We start from the raw sequence: 18,832 nt of genomic DNA, 5'->3' as shown, positions 1-18,832 counted from the left end.
GAGAATGAGAAGGCGTAGAGGAGGGGCGGAGCTAGGATCGATACTAGGGAAATAGCTTTCTGATCTGTGGCTCCCAATGAGCGGGCAGGAGAAACCAGAGCCTCAAAACTTGGGCAGTTTTAGCTCTAGTAAAAAAATATTAAAACTAAGAAAAGGAATTTTGTTTATATTAACATAATTTTAGTTTCCTTAGGGCCCTTATGGGTTCACATTTGCAAGGAGATTTTGTTTAGTAGTGGTTGATTTTGAGGGACAGGTGCAGCGTCCATGGCAACGTGTCCAGACACCAGCAATGACAAAGCATGTCTGGCTCTTGTTAATATATGTATTTCCCTCCAATTGTTTTGACCCAGTGTAAATTTTTTTTTCTTTTTAGAGAAACGGTCTTGGTATGTAATTCAGATGGTCTTAAACTCACTATGTAGCCCAGGCTCTCCTGGAACTCACCACAAACCTCCTGCCTCAGCCTCCCGAGTTTTGGGATTACAGGGTTGTGCCCTCACGCCTGGCCCTCATGTAAATTCTTAAATATCCATGAGATGAGGGTTTAGTACCAAGGAGAGGAAACCCAACCCAACCAAACTAAACCAAAAACCACCCAAACCAATTTATTTTATTGCAGTAAATCATAGTTTTAACATTAAAAAGAAACCTTTTTCCCTCTAAATACTCTTTTACATCCCCCCCCAATGGTTCTTGAGCCCATGGCCTTACCACTGAGCTATGTCCCCAGTCCTGTTGATACAGAAGAAAATCCCAGCCTACTAGATGTCTGGTAGGAGTTCGTGTTCTCTAAAATCGAAGAATGAGTTTTAACAATGGAGGTTAAAAGCAGAATATATTTATTGAGAGAAAGAAAGCTTCTGTCCAAGAGAGACACAGAAGGAGTCCCAAGCAGGTTGCCAAAGACTTTGTCTTGTCTTTCTTTTTTTCTTGTTTTTGAGACAGGGTCTTGCTATGCAGTTTAGCTGGCCTTGAGCTCACTTTGTAGCCAAAGCTGGTCTCAAATTTGCAACAATCCTTTGGCCTCAACCTCCCAAATCCTGGGATTACAGGTGTGTGCCACCACACCCAGCTAAAATTTTGTCCTTTCTAGGGATTTGTATGGAGTAAAATCAGAGGTAAGGTGGGTCCACAGTGGGGAAAAATAGGAACTGGAAAGGTGGATGTACCTGAGGTGGTATAGAACTACAGTCAACCAATAAGACTACGGGTGTAATTGCTCAGGTAAAACTGATTAAATTAAGATCCAGAGGGGAAGCAAGTCACATAGCAAGTGCAATATAAATATAGGACAGGGTCTTTTCCTGTAGGAGATTGATTTAGTGGCTTCTCTGCCTTCAGTCATGGTGATCCATGCTTATTTAGAATATCAATCCCTAATGTTTATACTTCGGGTGTGGTTGCACTTGTTTTCTCTTTTGTTTTGAGATCTCACCTGCAAAAAGTGTCTGTTTTCCCCCATAGTCCTAAGGAATCTGATCTACACTGGCTCCTTCCAGGGCCTAATCCTGTCTGATTGTCTAAACATTTCTAATTAACTAAGTTACCTATAACACTTTTAAATTTTATTTTGAATAAGGACTCAGTAAGATACCCAGGCTGTGCTCAAACTTAAAAGCTCTTCCTTCTTCAGCTTCCCAGGGTGTGTGCCAACCTACCGTACCCAGCAAAACTTACAATTGTTATAGATAGCTGAGTTATTTAGAAATATCATAAGCAATCAGACAAAGAAGAAGAAGAAGAAGAAGAGGAAGAGAAGAAGAGGAGGAGGAAGAGAAAGAGGAAGAAGAAGAAGAAGAAAAAGAAAGAAGGAGGAGGAGGAACAAGATAGGCCTACAGGACTGTGGATATAGCTCAGTGGCATAGCGCCAGCCTGGCAAGCACAAGGTCCTGAGTTCAATTCCCAGTACAAAAAAATAAAGCAAAACAAGAACTACATACACATACTTTCCCTAGGGAGGATCAGCAGCTAATGATACTCTAAATAGATATCAATCACCTTGGGCGGAAGAACAAACCTCCTTAACCCATGTCTTCCCTTGAGACATGAGAAGTGGGATTGGTGAGCAACCCACTTTCTCTGGGCCTTCTTCTGTCCCTCTTAGACAGAAGCTTTTCTTTCTTGTAATACATTTTTTCTGCTCTTAACCTCGGTTGTTCTTAACATTCATTCCTCGTTTTAGGAAACATGAACTTGGCGTTTCAGACACAGAGCAGGTTGGGTGTTTCTTTCCCCTGTATCACAGTTTTAAGGGAAAGGTTTATCAGGGAGTTGAGTTTGGTTTCATTTAACAAGTGCAGACCAGTCATATAGCTGTCACACAGCGCCTGCCTGGCAAGCCCAAGGTTTTGAGTTTGATCCCTGGTACCAACAAAACAACCAGATGCACCTGCAGTGTGCCACTGATCCAGGCAGACAGACCTTTCCAGGCCTAGCTTTGTCTGATTGCTTATGCTATTTCTAAATAACTCAGCTATCTATAACAATTGTAAGTTTTGCTGGGTACGGTAGGTTGGACACACCCTGGGAAGCTGAAGCAGGAAGAGCTTTCAAGTTTGAGCACAGCCTGGGCATCTTACCGAGTCCTTGTTCAAAATAAAATTTAAAAGTGTTATAGGTAACTTAGTTAATTAGAAATGTTTACAAGCATGCACCACCATGTCTGGGTCCTGATTATTATGGACTTGTTTATTTTTAAAGATAATTTAATAAGTTAAAATAAAAAGAAATTTGTTACATATATATTAACTATGTTATATATTTTTATACAACCCCAAACAGTTCCTTTTTACTTTAATACAACTCACTTAAACCAAAAGTTTACACACTTATGCTTTAAGTACTTAGATTTAAAGACATCAAAATAAAATATATACCAGTTTATGGGAAAAATAGACTGAAGCAAACCTGAGAATGTAGCTCAGTAGTAAAGCACTTGTCTATTATGTGTGAGGCCCTATTAGAAAAAACAAGATTGAAACAGGATGAGCAGCATTGAGGCGTGGGGGAAAATATACCATAATATTTTCTAGAAGTAATTTGGAGAACTCTTCCCAAAACTTAGAAATCCAAGAGATTAGTTCCAGTACTAGTTGCTTAAGTGTATGTCATAATTGGTTGCCACGGCAGCTGTCGTAGGTTATGGAGTGAAATGGCTCCCCTTCATCTTTAAGTATGCTTTCTTTTCCAAACAAGAAGACAACATGGGAGACCTTTTGTCCTTATTTCAAGAGGTGGATCCTCCTCCTGTACTGTTAAGTCATTATAACCCAATTCAAGATCATGAATGCCAGAAGGATGACTCTTGTCGGGCGATAGGGAGCTTCCTGCTTTGGTACTTTGTCATTTTATTGGTCCTGGTGTTCATCTCTCGGGCTTCTGTCTGGGTAGGATATCTTTTTTCATTTTAAATAATATATTAGGGTGAACTAGATTTTTTCATTAAATACATTCACTTGACTTTGATGAAACTTTTGTTTTTTGGTACTGGGGATTAAATTCACAACCTTGTGCTTACCAGGCAAGCACTTGAGCCACTGAGCTAAATCCCCAATCCAATGAAGCTACTTTTTAAAAGTTTGTTTTTTAATTTTAAAAATCATGTAGTCTTATCAGGGGAATCTGAGACATTGAAAAGGATGGAGAAGAAAATTTAAAATTACGCTAATTCTTTATCACAGAGATAACCATTGTTAACTTTTTAGAGTATGTCCTTGTAGGTTGTCTTCCTCTTCTTTTTCTTCCTCTGCTACTTTCTCCTTCTTCTTTTTCCTCTCCTCTATCCTGGTATATCTGTTTTTTTATCTTTGTTCTTACATGGTTGGCATTATATTGTGTATATTTTCATACTTGCCTTTTAAGCTTAATAATATATTGTAAATCAGTAGCATTTTTAGTGATTGCTTAATTTTTTGTCTTATGCTTGCACCATAAAAATTCTGCAATTTTGAGACATTTGGGTTGTGTGGAAATTGTCCATATGCCATAGGATATAGGGATAAGCTTTCCTGTTGGTTAAGGACTTCTAAATGCCTTTGTAGCCATATATTGCTAATCAAAGTTACTAAAGTTTATCATCATCAAAAGGACATCTATTTTAGGATTTGGGGTTTTTAGAATGAGGACATACATTTTTTCTGCACAGAATATGATGCAGACCTAAAATAAACAGAACTAAAGTCACCATTCTTTTTTTTTTTGAGACAGGATCTTATCATGTTTAGTCCAACCTTGAATTTGTAGTAATCCTCTTGTCTCAGCCTTCAAAGTGCTAGAATTACATTCATGCACCACCATACCTGGCATCATCATTCTTGATCATCTATTAGTGGGAAAAAGGCACCCTCTTAGAAATGATACAGTCCATTTTATCAGGATAGCAATCCCCAACATATTATAAGCACTGAAGCTCGTACATCGCTGACATGGAACACTTGCTGGCCATTAATACCAGGATGGTGATTATTATTATGTTTTCATTTTTCTTTCTTTTTTGTACCAGGAATCAAGCTCATGATCTCACACTTGCCAGGCAGGCACTGTGCTGCGGAGCTGTATCCTTGACCCTAGGGTGGGGATTATTAATTGTTTTGTATTATAACCAAAGGTGTGACGTAGCAATGGTCAGCTAGACAGAACATTGTACCAGTCTGGACAGAAAGGAGAGGCTATGTCTTTACCTGATGAGTTCCATTATCATCACCAAAGCCTCCCCCTCCCTACTTCCTAGCCAAGAAGTTTCATCTGAATGCTTCTTAAGACAAACACTTCGCCAAAAGATTTAGAATAGTGATAGCTTATATGTGTCTTAAACTCCCTGAGTATATTGAAGTCTGGCCTGGCAAGAAAAGTTACTTTAGAAAAATTAAAGAAAAATTGAAATTATTCACTGACGTTTTAGCATGAAGACCACTTCAGGGGGCTGAGCTATTTTGCTTCTTTGCTTGCATCAGCTCTTTGGGGGTCATCAAGCCCTGAGCATCTGGCCTTCCAGAGACTGTGTGGCCCAGCGCTTTCTTTCTGGGCAAGTAAGATATCATTATTCATACTCTTTTGTTGTTGATGGTGAGGGTGGTGGTGGTGTCGATAAGGCCCAAGGAAATTAAGGGACTTGTCCTGTGTCACAGGAGCGGTTATTGAAAGAGTTGTGGAGGAGGGATAGACCTAGATTTCCTGTCATGTTATTTATTTCCTTCAAAGCACAGTTTGAAATGTGGAATTAAATCTATTCAGTGTTGATTAAAACCTTAATTATCTTAGGAGTTTCCTCTTTCACTGCTTGTTCTGAAGGGTCCCAGGTTTGAAATCTGAGAAGCATATGAGAGAGCTGGTCAAGGAGGAGGGAATTTTTCCTTCCCTTTGAACCTCTTCATTTTCTCTGTCAAACTCTGAGCCTTTATTTACAAACCTTGAAGTAATGGTAGAAGCACCATGGAAATGTGGTGGTAATTATCCTCCAACATGAAGTGGGCTGATTTCCTCTGAACCTGCCACTTTTGAAGATACATTTATCCTTTTGCTTGCAGAGACCATAGATACTCTGGTTATACATTTGTTTAATGTTTCTTCAGATTGCTAGCGCTATATTTTTGGTCCAAAATCTGTATTTTGCATATGTGGAAACTGAACTGGGAGGTGTTAAGAGGCTTGGTAGGATCACAGAGTCTATGGTGGTAGGAGGAGGAGCACGGCCCACCTTTCCCACCCACCCCTTTGGTCAGGCATTGCTGCTGTTTTTCACTGACTTACACACAAAGACAGCTAATTAAATGGGCTTTGTAACCACACTTCATGTGATTCCACTTAGCCTAATGCAAAATCTTTCTTTTTATTTTATGGTTAGTTTTTGACTTGACATCTGTGGAAATGATAGAAACCCAAAAAGTGTTTTTAAATACCTTTCCTCTCCACTACAAAAACACATAGAGAAAATATGGAGATTATAGGAAAATATACAAAAAGAAATAAAAGCCCTCCTGAATGATGCAGAAAGAACCAATTACAACTGTTAGATTTATAAATTTCCTATCTATGGAGCCCAAAACATTTTAAAATTAAATTAGATTTAATTTTATTTTCAAGAGAAAAAATCACAAAGTTTCAAAACAAGATATAAAAGGGTAATGGTGGTTAACACATTGCATATCATTATCTTTATGCTACTCAGAATACAAGATATTGGCATCTAATTGTCCAAACAATATTAGCACAAACCTCTTTTTTTTCAAAAAACTAAGAAATTAGTAGTATAACTATCTTAACTCTCATATATATATATATATTTTTTTTTTCTTTCTCCTTCTTTTCTCCATATCTTCATCCCAGTTTCTCTTTCCTTTTGAAGCTTCTTTCCATTTTATGATATCTATTGTGCCTTTTGGATCTTATTTACTCTTTCAGCTTGTCACACTAGGGAGACAATATGATGTTTACACATGTTCATCTGGCTTATTTCACTTATGAATATGGTCTCAAATTCCATTCATTTGCCTATAAAAGTTTCCAGTTTATCCCTGTTTATGGCTGAGTAGTAATCCACTGTATAAAAAGACCACATCTTTTTTATCCATTCCTTGATTGATGGGCATTTGGGTTGTTTTCAAGATCTAGCTATTACAAATTGTGCTGCTATAAACATGGGTGCCTGTATATTGCTGTGGTAAGATGTTTTTAATTCTTCTGGGAAGATATCCAGAACAGGGCTAGTTGAGTCAAGTGGGACCTCAAATGTTAGTCTTTCGAGGAATCTCCACATTGATTTCCACAGTGGTTGCACCAATCTACACTTGCACCAACAGTGGAAAAGGGTTCCTTTTCCCCCATACCCACTCCTGCATCTGTTATTGGTTGATTTCTTGATAATAGCCATTCTTTTGGGATGAGGTGGAATCTCAGTGTTGTTTTGATTTGTATTTCCCAAATGACCAATGATCTTGAACATTTTTTCACATTTTTATTATCTATTTGTATTTCTTTACCTGAGAAGTGTATATTCACATCAGATGCCCATTTTTGGAGTGGGCCTTTAAACTTGGGAGGTCTGATTTTTTTTTTTTAGTTCTTTATATGTTCTTGATAGTAATAGGAACAGCTGACAAACATTTTTTCTCACATTGTGTGTTGTCTCTTCACATTATGTCTATTGGTGGTTTCTCTTGTTGTGCAAAAGCTTTTTAATAATTTGAAATCCCAACTGTCGATTGCGATCAGGGTTTTACTCATACAATCTCTGTCTATACCAATGTCTTCAAGAATTTTACCCATCTTCCAGTAGATTTAAAGTTTTTGTTTTAATATTTAGATCTTTGGTCCATTTGAATTTAGTGCATGGTGAAAGATACTGGTTCAGTTTTAATCTCCGACATACGCAGAGCCAGTTTTTCCAGCATAGTTTATTGAAGAGGCTATCTTTCGTCCAGTGAATGTGTTTGACACCTTTGTCAGAATAAAGGGGCTTAATATGTTTGGAGTTGCTTCTGTATCTTTTTATCTGTTCTATTGATCTTCAGGGTTTTTTTTTTTCCTTCACCATGCCATTAGCTTTGTAGCATAATTTCAAGCCAGGAATTGTGATTCCTTCTGTCTTACCTTTGTTGCACAGAATTGCCTTTGTTATTCTAGGTCTGTTCTGGTTCCAGATTAATTTTAGGGTTGTTTTCTCTAATTCTATGAAATATGCTATTGGAATTTTGATTGAAATTGCATTAAATCTTTATGACAGTTTTGGAAGCATGAATATTTTCACTATATTGGTTTTTCCTACCCAAGAGCAAGGAATATATTTCCATTTTGTTATTTTCTCTTTTTTTTTCATTTTGTTATTCTCTTTAATCTCCTTTTTCAGAGTACTGAAGTTTTCAATGTAAAGCTCTTTTAAATCCTTCATTAGATTGATTCCTAGGTATTTCATATTTTTGGATTTTTTGTGAAAGGTGCTGTTTCCCTGATTTCTCTCTCAGTGAATTTTTATTCATGTACAAAAAGGCTATTGATTTTTGAGCATTGACTTTATATCCAGCTATGCTACTGCAACTTGCTTATTAAATCTAACTGGTTTTTAATGGAGTTTTTAGGTCTTCTATGAAAAGTATCATGCCATCTGCAAATAATGATAATTTAACTCCTTTATTTCCTATCATTATTCCTTTTCTTTCTCTTGTCTTTTGCCCTGACTAAAGTTTCAAGGACTATGTTGAATAAGAGTGGAGACAGTGGACAACTCTGTCTTCTTCCTGATTTTAGAAAGTTTCCAGTTTTTGTTCATTTAGTATGATGTTGGCTGTTGGTTTTTCATAGATGGCTTTTATTGAGATAAAGACCATCTATTCCAATTTTCTTTTCTTTTTTTGGTACCAGGGATTGAACTCATGACCTTGCCCTCATCAGGCAGGCACTTGTGTCACTGAGCTAAATCTCTAGCCCCTATTCCAATTTTCTATAGGTTTTTTTTAAAATCATGAATGCATGCTGGACTTTGTCAAAAGTTTTTTCTGCATCTATTGAGATGAACATACGATTTTTGTCCATTGCTGTGCTAAGATGGTGTATTACATTTATTGAAATGTCTATGTTGAATCATCTCTGCATCCCTGGGATGAAGCCCACTTGATCATGGTATATAATCTTGATGATTTGCTGCATTCTGTTTGACAGTATGCTATTGAGGATTTTTACATCTATGTTCGTTAGGAAGATTGGCCTGAAGTTCTCTTTCTTAGTTGAGTCCTTCTCTGGTTTTGGTATCAGGGTTAATACCTGGTTTCAGGAATGAATTTGGAAGTATTGCTGCCTTTTCAATTTCCTTAGACAGTTTGAGAAGCAGTGTTGTTAGGGTTTCTCTAAATTTCTTATAGAATGTAGAAGTGAATCCATCAGCACCTGGAGTTTTTTTATTGGTAGGTTTTTTATTACATCTTCAATTTCATTGATTTTGTTTTTTCAGGATTTTTTTTTTTTTTTGTCTTTTTCCTTTTTATCGGTACCGGGGATCGAACTCATGACTGCCTGCTTGCAAGGCAGGTGCTTATGCCGCTGAGCTAAATCCCCAGCCCTTTTTTAGGATTTTTATATCTTATTGATTCAGCTTTGGTAATCCAAATGCATCTAGGAGTTCTGTCCATTTCTTCTGCATTGTTTAACTTATTGTAATACAAGTTTTTTTTTTGTACCAGAGAACGAACTCATGACCTCACACTTGCCAGGTCAGTGCTATGCCACTGAACTAAGAGTTTGTTAATTTTATTTAATCTTTAAAAGAACCAACTCTTCAATTCATTGATTCTTTGTATTGCTTTCTTGATCCCAAGTGCTTTAAATTTTTTTTTTTTGTCTTTTTCATTTTTATCGGTACCAGGGATCAAACTCACGACCGCCTGCTTGCAAGGCAGGCGCTTATGCCGCTGAGCTAAACCCCCAGCCCATAAGTGCTTTAATTTTTGCTCTGATCTTTCTAATATCTTCCCTCTTATGAGCTTTTGGCTTAGTTTGCTTTTCTTTTTCTAGAACTTTGAGATTCACTATTATGTTTTTTATTTGCACTTTTTCTGTTTTCCTGATGACTATTCACTGCTATAAATTTTCCTTTTAAAACTGCTTTCCTTGTGTCCCATATGTTCCATTGTCATTATCATTTAATTGGAGAAACTGTCTAATTTATTCTTTAATTTCGTCTGTGACTCATTGGTTATTCAAGAGGGTGCTATTTAACTTCTATGGCCTATGAAATTCTTATGGTTTCTTTTGCCATTGATTTTCAATTTCATTGCATTATAGTGTGATAAAACATAAGGGATAATTTCAATTCTTTTGCATTTACTTAAGCATGTTCTATGAGCTAGCGTGTGGTCTATTTTGGAGAACATTCCATGTGCAGCTGAGAAGAATGTGTATTCTAATGTTGTGGCATGGAACACTCTGTGGACATCTATTAAGTCCATTTGTTCAAATGTTTGGTTTAGTACTAATATTTCCTCATCAGATTTTTTTGTCTAGTTGATCTTTTTGTGACAGTAAGTATAAAGATTCACAATACAATTATATTAGTCCTTATTTGATTTTCCATGTCTGTTAATATTTGTTTTATGGCTGGGTTCAGTGGTGCACACCTATAATCCTAGCACTTGGGAGGCTGAGGCAGGAGGACCATAGAAAGTTTGAGACCAGCTTGGGCTACAAAGTGAACTCAGTAGTGAGACCCTGTCTCAAAAAGACAAAAAAATAGTTGTCTTATACAGATAGGTGCACTGGTATTTGTTGCATATATATTTATGATTGTTATCTCTTCCTCTTGAATTGTTCCCTTTATAAGGATGTACTGACCTTCTTTATCTCTCTTAATCATTCTTGGCTTGAAATTCACTTTGTCTGTAAATAGAATAGCTAGCCTGCTTTTTTCTGGGTCCTGACTCATGGAGCATTGTTTTCCATCCTTTGACTTTGAATTTCTTTTGCCTCTGAATTTCTTTTTGAATGAAGTATGTTTCTTGTATGCAATATGTTGTTAGATCTTGCTTTTTGATCCATTCTATCAGTCTGTCTTTTGACTGGTGAACTGAGACCATTAACATTGATGGTTATAACTGATATGCATTGAGTTACCTTTTCATGTTATTTTCCTATTGTTGGCTCCCCGTTTTTCCTCCTTCCTCTGTTTACTTGCTGGCCTTTCCTGGTGGGTTCTTTCTTTTGGGGTTCATGGAGTTATAGTCCTTGTTATCTCTTTCTAGAATGCCCTTGAAAACATTTTGAAGTGCTGGTTTGGTGGTCATACATTTCCATGGATGTTCTTGATCATGATAATATCTTGTATCTCCATATGTTTTGAAAAATAGTTTTGTGAAGTACATCAGTCTGAGTTGAAGGTTTGTTTTCCTTTAAAACTTGAAATATTTCACTCCCAGCTCTCCTTGACTTCAGGGTTTGTGCTGAGAATTCAGCTGTGATTCTGTTGGATTTTCCTTTATAGGTGATTTGTTTCTTTTCCCTAATAGCTTTTGGGATTTTTTTCTTGTGTTGAATTTCTGGAATCTTGACTATGATATGCCTGGGTGTAGATTTTTTTTTTGATTGTGGCTACTTGGAGTTACCGGTATATGCCTCACTTATCTGTATTTTTTTTGTCTTTTTCCTTTTTATTGGTACCGGGGATCGAACTCACAACTGCCTGCTTGCAAGGCAGGCGCTTATGCCGCTGAACTAAATCCCCAGCCCCACTTATCTGTATGTTAAATTCATTTTCTCTACCAGGAAAGTTTTCTGCCATGACATCTGTGAACAATTTTTTTATATTGTTTGTCTATCTCCTGCTTGTTCATTGACTCCAATTAGTCTTAAATTATTTTTCTTTGCCCCATCTAGCAACTGCTGGATTAATTTCTCATGGTCCTTTGCTATTTTTAAGAAATCTTTCTTTTTATGATCCCTAACTGCAAGCCTCTCTTTTATATCTGAGATCCTATACTCACATTGGCCTCATCTGCTGTGAATACTTTCAATGGAATCTTTATTGTCCTTGATATCTGCTTGCATCTGTCTTATGGATTCCATTTCTTTCCCATGCTGAGCATTCATGGCTTCCATAATTTTCTTGAGTTCATCTATTTTTTTTGTCTGTATCTACTCTAGAGTCACTAAGCATGATCTTCATTGTAGATACTATCTTTGTAGTTATTTGAGAAATTATTTCTGATTTTATTTTTTCCAAAGACTCATTCAATTGCTTTGTTGTTACCACTTTTGAAAGGCCAGATGGGAGGTTTTTGGATTGTTCCACTTCAATCCCCCGTAGTTTTGTTTGCCTTTTGTGAACTGGATGTCAGGGGTTACATCTCATTGTCCTTTGCTTTTCTTTTTTTCAGTTTAATTCCTGGAGTGATGCTTGTAAATTGCATATGGTGGGCTGCTTAGCATTTAGAACCCTTAGGTAATGACTACTTCTCCAATGTATCTTCCAGGTGTAGGTGGTGTTTTTGGTTTTGAGTTTGTTGGAAGATCCTACCTCTTCAATTTGTTGGAAATGTGAAGTTGCTGTTTGTTTGGCCCAGTCCTCAGGTCTTTGGCACTGTGCTACAGTATTTTCTGTGATCCTTAGTCAATCGTAGTCATGAAGTACCAGGAAGAACAGCTGTTTAGAACAACTATGTCACTCTTGGCCATCGTGACATTAGCATCAAGCACAGCCTAAAAAATGGCAAACTGAGCAAACTTTAATTTGCTACTTTTAATTGCATGAACTAGACATGTGGTTATATAACAAAATCTAAAATAAACAAGAAAATTATATGCAATACTCAAATCCTTAATATGTCAATTTTGCTCTTAGGGGTTAAAATTTAAAATGGGTTAAGGAGAAAATATAGAAGTGGAAGAAAAGGTAGGGATGAAAAGTAAGGTAGGAGGAACAAAGAGGGATCACATTAACTCTGGGAGACTGGTGCAGAAGACTGGAGAGAGAGAAGGAAATAAAAAGAACTGAACAAAATCACCACCACAGAAAGACAAGAAACCGTGTTTAAACTCTTATAAAAAACAGGATGAAACAATGAGAAGCTCTGCAGGGTGGTACAAATCTGTGATCCTAGTATTCAAAAGGTTGAGGCAGAAGGATTGCTCTGAGTTTGAGGTCAGTGTGGGCTACAAAGTGAGATCAAGACAAACCTGAACTGCATAGTGAAACCTTGTCACAAAAAGAAAAAAAAATCAAACAATGAAGCAGAAAAAAAAGCAAAAAACAAAAATAAAATCACTACTGCAACAAAAAACAAAAAGAAAGAATAAAAAAAAGGAAAGAAAAAAATCCACTTCCAGATTTGTCTCTGTTGTCACTGGTAGACAACAATGTGGAGACAGAGTCCTGATCCTTGCCAGCAGTAGCTTTTTGGTGGAGTAGTGGATAATTTTGGCGAACCTGCACTTTCAGGTTGAAACCATTTGGCCTGCAGTTGCTTGCACAGCTTCTATGGGCTTGAGCCCAGCTGTGAGCCACTCCATAGAGCCTGCAGTTGCTCTGAGCTGTGAACTCAGTCAGCCCCTCTCCTGCATGGCTCTCAGCCATTGCTTTCTCTTACGGGAGGACTGAGCTATCGGCATTCATTGCCGGCCAATGCAGCCTTTCACATCTGCGGCTCCCCTGCACTGTCACATCTCTCTGTGGAGGCCTCCAGGGTTACCAGCTGTCACTGTCACCATCACAGTGTGTCTGCAAGTTTGAACTGCTCCTCTCACGCAGTGATTCTGTCTCAGGGAGAAGGAGCTGCTGGCTGTCTCCTTCTTTGTTGGAGTGTCTCTCTTTGCTTTCTCCATGGGCAGCTTCAATTTGTACTTCATATCCTTCCTGGGTCCAGGGGACCTACTTTCCACCCCTTGACTTCCTCATATTGCTACATTCCAGTGTCTGGATGGCAACTTTCAGAGAGGCATTTTCTCTGCTGCTTACCAATCTGCCATTTGGTGCTCCCCTTTCCCAAAACATTTTTTTTTGTCTTTTTCCTTTTAATCGGTACTGGGGATCGAACTCACGACTGCCTGCTCTCAAGGCAGGTGCTTATGCCGCTGAGCTAAATCCCCAGCCCCTCCCAAAACATTTTTACGAAATGGTATTTTTTGAGATGAGGAGCAAAAAAAGATACCTTTTTTGTTTTTGTATCAGGGTCTCAATCTGTGATTTAGGTGGGCTTCAAACTCACAGCAATCCTCCTGGACCCGGGAGGCTGAGGCAGAAGGATCATCATGTGTTCAGGGCCACATAGTGAGTTCAAAGCCAGCCTGAACTGCATAGAGAGAGCCAGTCTCAAACAACAACCACCACGATAAAAAAACAAAAGAAAACAAAACAACAACATCCCAAAAATGATACTTTAAAAGAGGACTTCAATCTCAAGATTTTCAGAAAATGGTTATTATAATCCAAAAAGTAAAATGGTCTCTCATTAGAGACACAACCAAAGCAATAGGCCAAGGATCTTAGATTACTGTTACAAATATCCAAGTATGGTACTTTTCAACCCAAAGGAAATTTGACTTCCTACATAAATTTATTTTTTCCTAATTGTAGATGATTTGAAATAAGCAGGAGGAAAAGTCGCTGTTTTACAATATAAAGCCAACCATTTTACCATTTGTATACATGTGTTCCTTGAAGTTTTATTTTCATATTTTTAGCTAACTCACAATCATACTGTTATATACAAATTTGAATCTTGATTTTTAGCCTAATATTTAAACATAGTTTCTTACATTATAATTTTATAGTTGCATCTTATATGAAATAATTTTATAGTTATATCTTATGTCCTTTTAAACTTTAAATACTGTCCATTTTAAGTTTAGGTTTGTATCATTTTAATTATACTGCTATGAATATTTCTGTGTACAAACTTTCTCTGTGTGTGTGTGGGTATCACTTCCTAATGACAGATTCCTTGAGAAAGAATTATAGATCCAAAGTGTTACTTAACAATTCTAAATTTTTGATACACTCTGAAATATTTGTTTATATTTGTATCTTTTGGTACAATAATTTTCATCAAAAATTGGGACATTAATTTTTAAAATGGGACAAATATACTAATGGAAACCTGGGAAGAATATTTAGCATTGAAACTATTCAAAGAAATCTATTTCTTCTGATTTCTATATTCACAGATAATATAATATGGTAGCATTTGGAGGAAAATATTTGAAAGAATAAGGTGATAGTGAGTTCATCAATTCAAGTAAAGAGCTCTGTATATGTAAATGTCCCATATCAGACACCTCATTTAAAGAACCATCAATAACATGGCCTGATAAAATGGTCTTACAATTTTTTGTAAACTAATGTGATTACTGTCACCTCTTTTTTATTTTTTCTCTATTATTATTATTATTGTTATTTTTGTGGTAGTAGAAACCAAACTCAGTGCCTTTACACTGAGCCACATTCCCAGACCCTTCTTATTTTTTATTTTGTGACAGTGTCTCTCTAAGTTGTTAAATTGTTCTTACCGGATTCAAACTTGCAGTCTTCATGCTTCAGCCTCCCAGAGTCCTGCGATAATAGGTGTGTGCAGCCATACTTAGCTCAAATCCATTTTTAAATAAAAATTCTCTGAATTATAAATGGATGAGGGAAAACTTTATAGCCTATAGCTCCACATCAGTATTTCCCCTCATGCCTTTGTGCCATTTTGCTTGGTTCAAGAGTTTGGAGAGATTCTGCTGTCAGAGTGTGATCTTCTAAACAGACAGATGAATCAGGATCTGGGTCACATAGGACTTCAATAAGTACTTATTTATAAGAGTGCTGAATGTTTCAATTAGTCCATTAGCAAAGGCCCTTGAGCAATAGTGTTCCTTAACAAGTAAGTATTAGTGAAAAACAGCCACCCACGGCCATGCTTACTAATTGATATTTCTGAAACAGATGTCTAAGAATAAACAGGATGAAGAGAGTGGGACGAGCGCAGGAGAAAGCAAAGGTGAGAGCCGGGTCACGCTGTGTGGGGCTTTGACCCGGGAAAGATGGCTGAGCGTGGACAGCAAGCAGCTGGAGGGGAAACAGGCAGTGCCACAGGTCTCTGCCCAGCAGGCAAGGCCCAGCCTGAGCCCTTGTATCTCTCTTGCCTAGCGCAGAAGGGAGCTGCTTCAGCAGAGCCCAGAAACTGTGTGTTACCGCTAGGTAGAGCCCAGGCTCACCTGCCTCTCTCCCACATTCTCCCGCCGCATGTTTTCATCATTGAAGCTATTATAGAAACTGAACTGCATTGGAGCAGGGTGTGGTGGCTCAAGCCTGTAATCCCAGCACTCAGGAGGCTGAGGCAGGAGGATTGTTGCGAGTTCGAGACCAGCCTGGGCTACAAAGTGAGGTCAAGGCCAGCCTGAACTGCATAGCAAGACCCTGTCTTAAAAAGACAAAAAAAAAAAAAAAAAAAAAAAATGAACTGCATAATATCTTTTTTGTTTTGACATGTGGTTTTTTAATTTTTACTTTTATTAGTATATTCTTACAGTTCATAATGATTGCATTCCTTTTGGGGAGTTGGTACGATCTTAATATTTTATGCTCACCCCTGTGTCTCTTTGTTCCCTTCCCATTTGCAAAAGATCCGTTTTCATATTACCTGTCTTTTATTTCCCTCTTTAATTTTTATACGCCAAGTTTCTCATAAAAGGGAAACCATGAGATATTTAATTGTGTATTTGATTTATTTCATTTAACATTGTAGTCTCAAGTTATAGTCATTTTTCTACAAATGACTCAAATTTATCCATCTTCACAGCAGAGTAGTACCCCATCATATGCGTATACCACATTTTCTTTATTCTTTCATCTGTTAATAGACCTGTGGGCCATGTCTTTGATTTAGCTATTAATGAGTTATGCTGCTGTAAACATGGACATACATGTATGACTTGACATCTTTTTAAATAACTTAAAGGAGCAGTGTGCTGGTGAACATTTAACAAATGACTTTTCAAATTATTTGTGTATATACATGTATTTCTTTTAAAAAATTACTGATGTATGAACTGAGTGTAGTGGCACTTTCCTTTAAACTTAGCATGCAGGAGGATGAGGCTAAAAGATTGCCACAAATTTGAGGTAAGTCTGGGCTGTGAGTGCAAGTCCAGCCTAAACTTCATCACAAGACTACTGCACAATTGCAAGGCAGGTGCTTATGCTACCGAGCTAAATCCCCAGCCCCTATTACTTATAAACTCTATACATCCTTTGTATCAGAGTAAAACAAAAAAAATTTTTTTTGAGACAGGGTCTTACGATGAAGTTCAGGTTTGTTTTTTTGAGACAGGTTCTCACTATGTAGTTCAGGCTGGCCTGAACTCACTGTGTAGCCCAGGTTGGCCTCAAACTCTTAACGATACTCCTTCTTCAGCCTCCTTATAGGCATACGCCATCATGCATGGCTAAATTTTAGTTTTGACTGTTTTAAACATCTCATGGAATTTCTGAAAATTGATCAGCTTTTATGAACTTGTCCAAGCCAACTGCAGTACATCATTGCTTAAAGAAAAAAAAAAAATCCTTCTTGGTTTTTGCTGTGCAAATCATATTCATAGATGCACTTGAATCTTGGAGATCTCAAGACAAAGATAAAAAAGTCTTATCTTTGGAAAAGTTTGGAAGTATTTCTCTGATTTTATATTTGTGTCAAAAATTTCAGAATTTAAATTGGGTATGGTGACACACACCTATAATCCTAGCACTCAGAAGGCTCAGATAAGAAGATCACTATAAGTTTGAAGCCATCCTGAGCTACACAGAGAGACCCTGTCTTAACAGAATACACACACATGCACACACACAGACGCATAACCAACGGACCAAACAACCAAACAAACAAATGGTATGTCAAGCATGTATCTGATCTCTCTGACCTTCTGATCCTTCTGGCCTTTAGGAGACTGGGGTCTGATACCAGAAAAGTAGTCAGTGGCTGGTGTCTGCAAATGACTGGAGAAGAGTAGGGACTTGACAGCTAATCAGTAAACGTGAGCCCACTCATGTTATAGCCTTCATATGTGGTGTGTAGTTCTAGCATCAATAGTGACCCTAACTTGTTGATTTGCTTTGTTGGTTAGCAATCAAAGAAAATTCCTATGAACAGCAAAGCAAAGGTGGTTGCTGGGACTCTTCACAAATGATGAAGAAACCAAAGCAGAATCAACTTTTCCCCATCACTGATTCAGAAGTCGCTTTGGTCAGTGCCTATCTTGAGCAAAGACGAGTCTCGCGCCACTTTGAAGTCGACAAGGTGAATCCGGTTCCACAAGATAGTGAAACCACGGAGTGTGACAGTGAAGAATCTAACTCAGGAGCCTCTTCATGGAAGGAGAGTGAAAGTGAACACCACCCCTCATTAGGCAACATTCAGAGGAGAAAAGCTGCTCAGAGGCACCAGAATCCGGGAAGTCCCCAAATTCGAGAAAAGCCCTGCCTCCACTGCAAAGCCATTAGAACCAATGAATGGTTAACACGTCATTTCCTACAAAGGGCTTCAGAAATTGTGCCCACAAAGAAAAATACTCAAGAGGAAATTTCCACACCTGAGATCAACACAAAGTTCAGTAAAATTTGAATTTTGTCAAGCCTTTGCCTTACCTGAAGCCAAATGGAAGAGCTGAATAAAATGTGAAAAAATCACCAGAGCCCTTGGTGAGGAGACTTTTACAATAAAATTTCTCTACTAACAACAAAACCATACTTGGAACCCAAGAGGTAAAATTTCAGACAATTCTTTGTTCCAAAAGAGGCTAGCAAATATGTGCATGGCACCAACGGAAAACTGGAAGCTCTTATCCATTATGATTTTCTTTTAATTCAAAAGAATACAAGACAGCTATTTCAGTCTTTGAGTGTATGTATTTTGTTTATGTCTGTAATACAGTGAGAAAGGTGCTTGAAAACACCTTTATGTTAAGAGATCATTTACATTTATCTGTACAATTTGCTTATTTGACTGACTGAATGAACTCGATTTATAATTTCAGGTGATTCTGCAAGAGCTCTGTTGCTATGTGTGTCCACTTGGGGCTATTGAGGAGGGATTTGAGCAGCATGATCCAGTAGGGCAGCTGGACCATAGACTTTCCACAGTTCTGTCTAGGGCATGGAAAATGCTAAAGAATAAGATTTTTAAATATTTGTTAAAACGGTAAAGAAGCCTTTATTCAAGACTATGGTACTACAGATTAATAGGGGAGATAAATTGAGTTCAACTCCTAATATAACAAAAACAAGTAGAGATTCATAGCCAAAGAGGTGGATGAAAAGGGGAGTGTCAGTGGATGGAAAGTTACTAAAGGAGACCTCAGTATTGAAATAAATTCTTG

The 18,832-nt window shown here is 37.6% G+C and overlaps 1 protein-coding gene across 1 annotated transcript; it reads left to right on the top strand.

The window, feature by feature from the left end:
• The first annotated feature begins 3,131 nt into the window (after positions 1-3,131).
• On the top strand, positions 3,132-18,334 carry Ssmem1 (serine rich single-pass membrane protein 1). The gene is made up of 3 exons (XM_003475062.2): positions 3,132-3,390; positions 15,405-15,459; positions 17,582-18,334. The coding sequence occupies exons 1-3, from the start codon at positions 3,208-3,210 to the stop codon at positions 18,076-18,078; spliced, it is 735 nt and encodes a 244-aa protein (XP_003475110.1). The 5' UTR covers positions 3,132-3,207; the 3' UTR covers positions 18,079-18,334.
• Positions 18,335-18,832: the final 498 nt, after the last annotated feature.

This window comes from Cavia porcellus, unplaced genomic scaffold (genome assembly GCF_034190915.1).
Source record: "Cavia porcellus strain 051 isolate PalLab524CR breed Dunkin Hartley unplaced genomic scaffold, mCavPor4.1 scaffold_2, whole genome shotgun sequence".
Classification (NCBI taxonomy): domain Eukaryota; kingdom Metazoa; phylum Chordata; class Mammalia; order Rodentia; family Caviidae; genus Cavia; species Cavia porcellus.
This window is presented reverse-complemented; position numbering and strand designations above follow the sequence as displayed.